The 10,901-nt window shown below is 37.9% G+C and overlaps 1 protein-coding gene across 1 annotated transcript; it reads left to right on the plus strand.

The window, feature by feature from the left end:
- The first annotated feature begins 9,125 nt into the window (after positions 1-9,125).
- Positions 9,126-10,692, plus strand: LOC144648463 (uncharacterized). Its single transcript, XM_078508007.1, has 2 exons — positions 9,126-10,103; positions 10,136-10,692. The coding sequence occupies exons 1-2, from the start codon at positions 9,843-9,845 to the stop codon at positions 10,355-10,357; spliced, it is 483 nt and encodes a 160-aa protein (XP_078364133.1). The 5' UTR covers positions 9,126-9,842; the 3' UTR covers positions 10,358-10,692.
- Positions 10,693-10,901: the final 209 nt, after the last annotated feature.

Here is a 10,901-nt window from a genome sequence, read left to right on the forward strand (position 1 = left end):
TGCTACAAGAGCGTAGAGCTGTTTCAAAAATCATGGTAAATTATTTTCTCTGAAAGGTGTTGAAATGAACATTCTAGCTCTTTGCTTCTACTTTGCTGATTATCATTATCATTCTGATTCTCGTATATTCCATTGCAAGCACCCTCTTTTGCTGCCTGGTCCTCTCTGTTGGTACTAGTTGTTCTTCGCGCTGCTAATCGACTAACCAAATACGTGGAACAGGCTAGGTTCTGTCATTTGTTTTGTTGTCTCTTTTGTCATTACTCTCTCCCTCGTTTGTTTCGTTTTCATCTTCACTCCAGACTTCCTGTCATGATTCTCTTGGATTTTATTTAAACAGTTTTCAGCAGCATTCTTCTCTAACTCGTGGCACGTTAATGGAGAAATAATTGTCTTTGTCCCTTTTTTTCAACTTTCCACATGGCCAACCAACTGATTTAGCTTTGGGTGTAACGCAAAATAACTACAAAAATTCCTTTAAAATAACTCATTACAATTTTTATCAGAAGCAATTACAATTTTTGTATACTAACAAATATCTTAAAATGATGCAGCCCTTAATATGAAATGGTAGGTTGGGTTTAGAATAAAACGCTGCATCTTTTATTACACAATGCACACATAATTACAAAATGTTGCAAATGTTATTACAAACTGCAAAACTTATTAGAAATTTGTTTTTGTCACAAAATGCCGCAGAACATTGAATAGATCAGGAATAGATCATCTATCATTGAATAGATCAGGAATAATAACACAGAATTTTTATTTAAATTAAAAACTGGTCATGTTATGATAAATAATCTGAATTTTTTTTATTGGATTCTTAAGTGGCTGTGCGCCTTAAAACCAACCAGTGAATTGCGCTCGAAAAATAGGCTCCAAATTAAGCTGTATCAAAAAGCGCCTCAGTATTCCTCTCCACAACGTGAGTCGGACTAATTTCACTGTTAAAGTAAAGAAAAATACTTACTTATGGCGTCTAGTATGATAATGATCGAAATATTTAAAAGTGAAACAAGAAAATAATTATTTGAATGAACAGCACTGAACAAACCATAGCAAAGGACTGATTTTCAGGAAATTATTTTTTAAAAGTGGCAACAGCACAAAAGTTCTTATACCACGACATCAAACGCACTAAAGATGAACTTATTGTGTACATATTCGTCAAAATTAATGTAATTTTCCACTCTTAAAGGTGGATCATTAATTCAATTGAGATTTTTCTTGTTTTAATGTCCTCTGAGAAGCACAAGAAAACTAGTTTCGCATTGTAAAACAAAAAACTTAAAATAAGCACAATTTATGCTTAAAATAAGCATCTTTGATAGAATTAAAAATGCTTGTTTTAAGACAATTGTACTTGAGGCAAGTTTAATACTGAAATTGATTCAACTGATTTTTAAATCCAGTCCCAGAAGTTGTTTTTCTTCCCTTAAGCAAGGCTCTTCACACTTAAGTGCATTGACTGTTAATGTCAACCCTTCAATGCTTCCAAAATGTTCAAATTAAGACAACCACTGATTAAAAACAAGCCAGAAAACTGTACTTTATTCCAACAAACATAATTTATTTTCCTCAAATCTCGTGACCTCTTTAAGTTAAAATTTGTCTTTCCTTTCTTAACACAATTATATGCCTAGTTAAACGTAAGAATATTAACCCCAGCACTGGGATTGAAAAGATAAACCTTTACAGTTACTGAAATTAAATAAAATATGAACTCAGTCTCTTCTAACTTTAAACAAGAATCAATAAATGAATTCTTCAATTGTCTTATTTAAAGTAGATAAATTAGTCAAAAAAGGTAATAGGACATGCCACTTGCAGTAAATGCAGGTGTAGTTCTACCAGCTACACCCGGCATGAAAACAACAAATCCTGAAACAATTTATATCAACTGCAGGCACATTTTTCGATATTTTACTGTCTTCTTTGATGGTATTATACACAGTACAAATTCTTCTATAAACTAAAAAACACTGTCTTGTCTTGTTTCGTAAGAGAAATTGAAGGCAAAATAAGAGCCCACAAGCACAAGGAGAGATGTGAGACAACAAACTGGTTGACGTAATTCAATAAAAACTCTCTTATCAATGACAAGGAAACTTTGATTTAGCAGTCCATCATCATCAAGAGAAAACCAATGGGTTGGCTGATCTTTTTTTGTTTGCTTTTGGATTAAGGCATCCACATTTGATGTTGGCTGTAAAAATAATGTAATAGTACAAGAAACATTAGAAAACATATTTACTTTCTATATTAACCATTGTATGTTGATGTTGTGGCATTTACACTGCTACCCACGGTATTCAAGGAACCAAAAAGCATTACATGCATATGATTATGACACAAAATAGCAGGGCTTAAATTCAGCATGAAGTATGTGTCTAGATTACCATTACTACATCTCCTCTTGCATTTGGTGCTACATGTAGTTCATTGTTGGTTGGCACAAGTACTTATTGTCAGAACCGCAATGACTCATCTAACTGCACCAACAAACAAGCAGAGATACATTGAAGTACAGGATCTTTCACTTGTAAAGGCAACAACACAATTCAAGACCATCAGAAGAACTGTTGTTGGTCGCCTTATATTGGGACAGTTGTTGTCTGCCATCAATTATTTCTTCTTTACTTGGCCTGTGTGCTGGAGCCATTATACCATGTCGCCTTTGACCTGAGGTGCAGGCTTGGATCCTGACACTGCCAAGTGAAATGCTGCTTCCAGCATGTCCTCAAGGTACTCATAGCTTTTCTTCTGTAAAACTGGCTTTGCGCCAAATTGCTTCAATACTTTGCTCCAAGAGATCTTGAACCATGGTTCCCCCTGTGACTCTCCAGTTTGAATCGAGGCCTAACAATTATAAAATAAATATTAAATTATATTATTATATAAATTATAAACATAAAGATTATATAATGGTGTTCAAGGTGAAAAACAACTGATGTCATATGGTAAACATATGGGATTTGATTCTGTGGGGACAGAGAGAAGAGCAGATGTGAAAGAAAGGTGGCATTTGACTGTGTGGTAAACCTGCTTCAGTCAGTTGTGGTACATTTAGTTCCTTATATACTTTAGCAACTCACCTGGGGTCTGTTCACATTGAAGTTGTATCAAGGGCTGTAAGCATAGTGCCCATTATCATGGCTGAAGTGTGTTAGCTTGGGTAGGTAGAGGGAGTGGTAATAAGTGTATTGGAACCCTAATTCAGTGGTATGACATTGAAATTGATATATTATTTTCTTATTTCTCTATTCTAGTTGTAAATCATTGTACAAATGTAAATGTTTGGACTCAACTCAGTTTTGCTTCAGTGTGCACTGCACTTCCTGGCTTGAGTCACTTGTTTTTCTGCGCCTCAGTTTAGGTAGAGCTTATATCCATTTCTATGCAACAAACTAAGATACGCTTTTGCTAGCGTTTATGATCACCCACAACTACAGCAAGATTTGTGTTAAAGTTGAAATGTCGTTCAACAATAAAAGAATATATCAACGAACACCTTCCTTGAAAAAAACGATTTTTGTCAAGATGTTTAAGTTCTTTGTTACCCTCGGCTTGCTTTTCTTATCTCTAATCTGCTCAGAGGCTTGTGGTCGAGCTAACACTGCCAGCAAAGCTTTAGTTCCACCCTTTCTATAAACTCCCTCCCTCCATTGTGGCTTTCATATGTCACTCCCTCGGGTGCTTCGACTGAAGTTGTTCTTTGGCCCCCCTTTATGACAGTTTCTTCTAGCTTTCTTGAAATTCTTTATGGATTTTCTCTTAGCATCTTTTTTTCTTTTGTTGTCCATTTTGCTTGTGTGCTGTTCTGCAATGGAAAAATGAGCCAGACCCATTTTTTCTGAGGCCCAAGTTACATAGCTGTGTCCTTCGTTTAATTGAGCCACTCCTGCTGCGGTCCAAAAGTCGCTGCTTTCCGACCCTACATTTTGATTTTTTGTGCTGTTTACACACTCATTTCGCTGAGAAAAGCTGGCAGGAGCTAGCTTCTTTGCTGATTCCTCACAAATAAATGGCGTAAGAGCCTCTTCAAGGCTCGCACACAGGTCTTCACCCCTAACAGGCCGTTCCTCCAGGAAGATCCCCATGCTTGTAGCCTTCTGGGTCTTTCAAAAACCCACACCAAGAAATACTGCACTTATTGTGTTCCCCAAATGTGTGAGGTACAATAGTGGCTAGTCCTTCGAGCAACGATAAAGCCTTGCCTTTGTTTTGGTTAACACAATATGTGAAGCACTTCCGAATGTACGATATATTGTTACATGGCAGCCCCTTGACCTTTCCTTTTGCCATGTATAACTGCGTTAATAGCGCTCGGCTTGCATGGTTTACATCACACCATTTCTCAATATCATAGTTTTTTAATGTTTTAAGATGACTTTCTGTGGTGCTATCATCATCATCATCTCCCATGTATGTAGAGTAAGACACTACTGCTTACGGCATCAAAGAACAACTTGACAGCTACCTTAGACTCCGTACTTTTTGACAATCTTTGGTGGTTTTTGCGACAATCATGACTGACTGCTTCTAAATACTTCTTTTTCTTCTTTAACCTGACATATTGTATTGCAGGTACCTTCAGAATAAATGAGGGTGAGGAGGGTTACCCTTCAGAAAAAATTGCCTTTTACCCCTAAGAAATCAGAAATGCTACCCATTACCCTCCTGAAAGTACTAAATCGCCGTGAAGACTACTTCAAAATTACTGGATTGTACTTTTTTTTATCTATTCATTATGGGGACAGAAGGGCTGGATCGTAGAGCGGCCAGCCTGATACCTAGAGAGTATTAAAAGCCCGACAATTTTTAGATATTTAATCAAGGTACTCATACCAACAGGACTCAAATTAATGATTTTATTATTATTATTATTATTCACAAGGTCATTTTGCACTTCATTCAAGAACGTTGCCCTGATGGGGTACATGTATGGGGATTCAATTAAACATACATTTCACAGAGCACGGAAATTGCGAAAAAGAAGACTTAAAAACCACATCACTTTGTTTGTCTAACCTACTTTTTGTCATTACAAAAATCAGTAACATACAAAAACAAGAACTTGTTACTTATCATGATAAGGCTTCTGAGACTTTTCGATGGGATCAGAATTGGTCGAAACCCACAATTTTCAACTACCAATTCGCCACCCTAGATACAATATTTCTACCATAAACTTGGCAGACTTAGTACAGGCGTTTACCTACATGTATTCCATAACTACTCTCAAACAGGAAAATTTCTAGCAGAGGGAGGCCTTTCTTTCTGTCAAACAAGCTGCAAAAAAGAAAACAAAGAACATGACAACCCACGGTCAAGTTTACCATAAGCTTTTTTTTTTGTTTTTTTTTTACACCACCGAAGCTCTTATAACCTTAAGAGTTTAAGGCGAAGTCTTCCTTTGACCATGTTCATTAATACTGAGACGGAGTATATTGACTGGGGTTCTTCGTCAAAGATCAACTGAACCTCGTCATTATAGTTAAATGACTACTTCTCCAGAATACTATCCTGTTGAGATAATGCAAAGCCACAGAGTTAGGCGTTTGTAAGAATAAAGAAAATAAAATAAATAACTTTATTTTTAAGTGTTGTGCTAATTGTGGACACTGTAATAAAGGATTTAATAACTTATTACTCTGGGATAACATCATAAAACTTCTGTTGATGTCAAATACTGTGCTGATGTTTATTACCGAGTGGGAATGAAAAGAAAACTGAACTGATCATGGGAAAAGAAGCCAGCAAAATGATTTAAGACTGTTTTAATTCGTACCTGCTGTCCATCCAGTGTTTCCAAGTGCCTCCTCTGTCCAGTACAGCTCAATCTCAGCCCCAACCTGGGTCACTGCCTCATACTGACTTATTTTTGGTACAGCTGTTTTGGCTAATCTCAGCTCTCCCGAGGAAAAATCGCCCTCTACGTCATAGGTGTAACGAACCCCACGTTCAGACTGGAATTCTACGTCAATGGTGTTTTTTTGTTCGTCATTGCTCACAACTTCACCTACATACCAACCTGGAAAAATTAAGTTAGTGACAAGTCGCAATTTTAACCGATAACTAAGAATTAAATGGGACTTACCTGTAAGTTGAAGTTTGATTTGGATTCTATGAGTCATCAGCCGTGAGTGTAGGAGTTGGTCCGAGAGAGGGTGAAGCGCATGCGCCAAGTCAGGCTTTAGAGGCTGAACTGACATTCTCGTCGCCAGGGCCTACATTCCTAGGGCACGTATTATACCAAGGGACATTCCATTTTAAAACACCAAAAATGGTGAAATTCAAGACAGTTTTCATTTAACCTAATCATGGATTGTTGGAAAGAAGAAACCCTAAAGTGTCTAAAAATAATATTATGAACGTTGACCTTGCGGTGAGCATCAAAGAGAGGCTCTTCATTTATGACCAATGAAAAGTGTGTGAAAATGGCTATCTTGGTGTTAGATTTCAAATAATTATACTAAGGCATATTGATTCCTTAAATCCTACCAGGAAGACAAAACTGAATGAACCCATCACAAAGTAAAATTTGCAGAAAAGATTTTTCGCACATCAAACGAACTTCATAAATGAGAGCAAGTATTGACTTTGTTACGGACATTACGTAATGTCCGTAACAAAAGGAGGTGGTTTTCTCTGAAAATAATAATCAGATCTTTTTGTTAATGTGGTTCCTTTTTTAGTTCTTAGAGACCCAAACATAGGTGCTATTTAACATTAGACTACAGCCCGAGCGAGAAAGTCAACGAGGCGGGTGACACGCTCAAGAAACGGGAGACAAGAGAGAACCAAAGGAGCAGCCAAACAACAGACGAGAAAACAAGAAAACCGCAGAGCAGGCGCGCCGCCGACGAAAGAAAAAGGGGAGAACCAATCAGAGCAGACCAAAGAACACAGCTGAGTTCTACTAAAAATTATTAGAATCCTGGAAAAACACCAGAAAAAATTAGACCTACTTTTAGTTACGGACATTACGTTACGGACATTACAGTTGCATGAACAAAGTTGATGTGTGCACAATATAACAAAATTGTTAACAACACACTTTTTTTAATACCAGTAATATTGTTTTAGTCAAAGCAAATGCTATATGCAATACAATTTTTTTCAAATTCATCACTCAAAAGTTAAAAGTGCTTGTTCCAAGAGCAACAAACGGATTAAACAGGACATAATAACAGCAACAACAACATAATGATCCATTACAGTGGATTTGTAAGAAAAATTTTCCACAAGTTAAATACCAAGAGTGAATAATGTTTTTTCAATAAATTGCCCGCAATAAATAACAACTTTTATACAACTGCAATTATTGAGAAAAGTGTAACTTCATACAATCAATAACTCAACTTTCAAGGGCCATTGCACTCGTCTGATAAATGAGTGTCTCATCATAGCCGGAGACTGTACATGTAGTTCAAAGAAAAGTAAATTTTCAAGTGTCAACTGGTTTAAGAGTCAATGAAAAGTGTTCTAGACAAGAAGTTCAAAAACTTGTTTTAAGTTCACCATCAATGCAATCTACATACACTGTGAGTTGTTTTGTAAGTAACTCAGGCTGGGAATTTAAAAAGGTCCAGTGCCTGCCAGCACTGTGGGGCCAAAGAAAACTCTTCTCAAATGTCATTGTCGACAAGAATTTGAATTTGAATGCCACTTGAATTTTTTCACCACTTGGTGAAGAAATTTGAATTCAACCTTATCTTCAATTACCCTTATTGCTCTGCCTATATAAAACTTTGTTTCATACTCCACAGCATAATAATTTTCACATTCAATGGCCTGGTGAAAATTTCTTTTTGATGCAGTTCTAAGATCATGCACTTTCTGAATTGCAAAATGCTTCCATGATCTTCGCTTACCATGCACCGATCCCTCGAGAATAGGCATTTTGCGAACTGACAGGCATAAACTCCACAGTCAGAGAGGTTTGGCTGCTGTGGAAGGTCTTCCTTCCTGTTTGAAAAGAACCTACACTCACTCAGACTGATACTCTCCAAGTCGGTCAGAAAGAAAGCCATCTTACAAAGTGCATGGTTAACAGTGGTTTTAAGAAAATCGCCTGCCATGCTGTAAAGGGCCAGTACTTGGTTTTGCTTTGGCATCACAACAAGGGAAAACCAGTGCTCACTCTGCAAGGTATTACAGGGAACAAAGACAAGATCACAAAAGAACACAAGGGATCTTCTTCCTTCCAAATTTCTTTTGCTGGCATGAAGCAAAATCCGTGAAAATGTTAAGTTTGTTTATGAACCGTTTACTGAGCTTCTCGTTGTCCTGGGAGTAGGGCAACTTGATAAATATTTTCTTTCTCTCCTCAAACATGTATTCTGGTATTAACCTTTCCTCCTTTTCCGTTTGGTTGAGAACTGTTGACTGTGGCTTGAATGAAACGCTTAGGATATCCTGCTTTGAGGTAGATCTCGATAATTTCTTTAATATCGGACTCAAGATCGGTTGATATCCGCTTGGCTCTGTGCAGGGCCCCCATGATGCTGTTTCTTTTCCAATTTGTTGGGACTTTGGATGTCCAGTGAGTTGGAAATTTGTCTGGTTTACGATATACGTGGCGGTGAAATGTTTGGTCTTTGTAATCAAACACCACGTCATGTTTATTATTCTCTGGCAAACCCGAAAGATCGAAAGTTAATTTAAACTCGAAGACAAAAATGGCCACAAATCAAATGTTATCTATCGTGCCATGTGCAATTGTGGCGAAACCTACATCGGCGAAAAAAAAAACGTAATTTCACAGTGCGGAAAGCAGAGCATGAGAATAAGACCCATAACTCAGAGCCAGCCCGCAACCTCGCTAAAAATCCAAATCATAAATACACATGGAACATCGCGTTCACGGAAAAATCAACTTTTCGACACAAAATAATGGAAGGCCTGTTGATTGCTTGCGAGAAACCAACTTTGAATAAACAGGTGCACTGTTTTATTGCCAAACTGTTCCCCTCGGGAATTACATAACAACACAAAACCAAACTGAATGTAAATGTTCATTTAACACTGATGATGACCTTCGAGTCGAAAACGTTTTGTTTTTAAGAACTTTATAACTTTTATCTCTTTTTAGTCTTTTTAAAATTATATATAATTCTCTTCGGTCACGTGATCACTTTGGTACTGTGCTTTATTACGTCAAATTAATAAGCGCGGAAATAACTTCATTTATTCCTTTTTTGGGATGACGTCACAAAGGGCCTTAGACTGCGGCTAAACGAGGCAACATGGTTTTCAATGGAAAAATTGGTGCAGAAACATGTGCGTTTGTCCGGATTGCAAAGAACTTAAAAGGAGTGAGTGCCAAAGAAATAATGCAGCAGACCAAAATATCCCGGGAGTCGCTGTATCGCATTTTAAAGGGAAAGAGATATGGGGGAAACAGCAAAGAAGTCGAGACATGCAAAGCTATGGGACGTCCCCAAAAATTGCAGAAGCGAGAAAAGCGATTACTTCTACGAAATATCCCGCGATTAAGGAAGGAGGAGGGACAATTCACAGTCAGTCGCTTGATGAAGCAGGCAGGAGTCAGCCCAAAGCAAGTTTCCCACAGAACGGTGCAGCGTTTTCTGCGTAGTAAGGGGTATAAGTACCTAAATGCACGTCAAAAAGGTTTATTGACGGAATAAGACCTTAAAAAGAGGCTGCACTTCGCCAGAAAGATAAAACGGGAACACGGAGACAGCTTTTGGACAGAGAAAGTTGCATTTTTCTTAGATGCAGTGAGTTTTGGTCATACCGGTAAGTTCAACCCCGCTGATCAAGTGCGGGCGCCTCGCAGGCGCATATGAAGAAAAGAGACAGAAGGACTTGCGATGGGATGCACAGCTAAAGGTTTGCATTGTGGAACTGGTGGAAGAATAGCAAAGTTCGTGGTGGCGATATTGTACGGAAAAGGAGTGATTCTATGTGAAGAATACGACGAAATGAATGGCAATTATTTTAAAGGCTTAGTGGAAGGAGAATTTAAGCGGATGTTTAAGGATTCGAGCAAAGGCGGCTCGAAGGTATTTATTCAGGATGGTGATCCCAGTCAGAACTCGTCTTTAGCTCGAGCCGCTTGGAAAAGGATTGGGGCCAAATAATGCCGATACCACCTAGGAGCGGAGACATAAATTGCATTGAAAATATTTTCCATATTGTAAAAACAATTGTGCGAAACAATGTGCTGAGGATGAACATTACGTACAAAACATTTGAACAGTTCTGTGAACGAGTAGCGGAAACTATCAAGTCTCTTGATAAGGGCTTGATTGACAAGACCATCGAAAGTATGAACCACAGAATGGATTTAATAATAGCAAGCAAAGGACAGAGAACCAAATATTAACTACACTATTACTTTCAGCGGCTTCTTATCACTGATTTTGTCGCGGACTTACATCAGTTGTATCAGTCACGCAATCAGTATGTAAATTGTCACACTCGCGTGACTTCACTTTGTCATACACAATATTTGCTAATATTAAACGTTCAAGAAAGACTCGAAATACATGTTTCTTAATGTTCTTCGAATTGTTCAGTGTTCGTCAACATACCTTGACCATGAGTTGGACAAAACGGGCTGCCTTTGGCGAAATTGAACAGGTAACCACGGGTAACCGACAGCGATAAGAGAACAGAATATGATATATCTTGTTTGTTATTTGGTTACCCGTGGTTACTCGTGGTTACCCGTTGTGGATTACAGTTATCTTCGACTCCCAGAACTAATCTACCAAAACACTTTCCACAAGGTGGAATTTCTCTTTGCTCTTGTTCAGCAATTTGCGCATGAAATCGGAAAATTTTCCATCAGACCATCATCATCTCGGTCTCCTTCTCGTCTACGTGTATGTTTTTGATGTTTAAGTCGCTGCAAAAACGCCACTAGA

This window comes from Oculina patagonica, chromosome 4, assembly GCF_052425735.1.
Source record: "Oculina patagonica isolate OP01 chromosome 4, crgOcupat, whole genome shotgun sequence".
NCBI lineage: Eukaryota > Metazoa > Cnidaria > Anthozoa > Scleractinia > Oculinidae > Oculina > Oculina patagonica.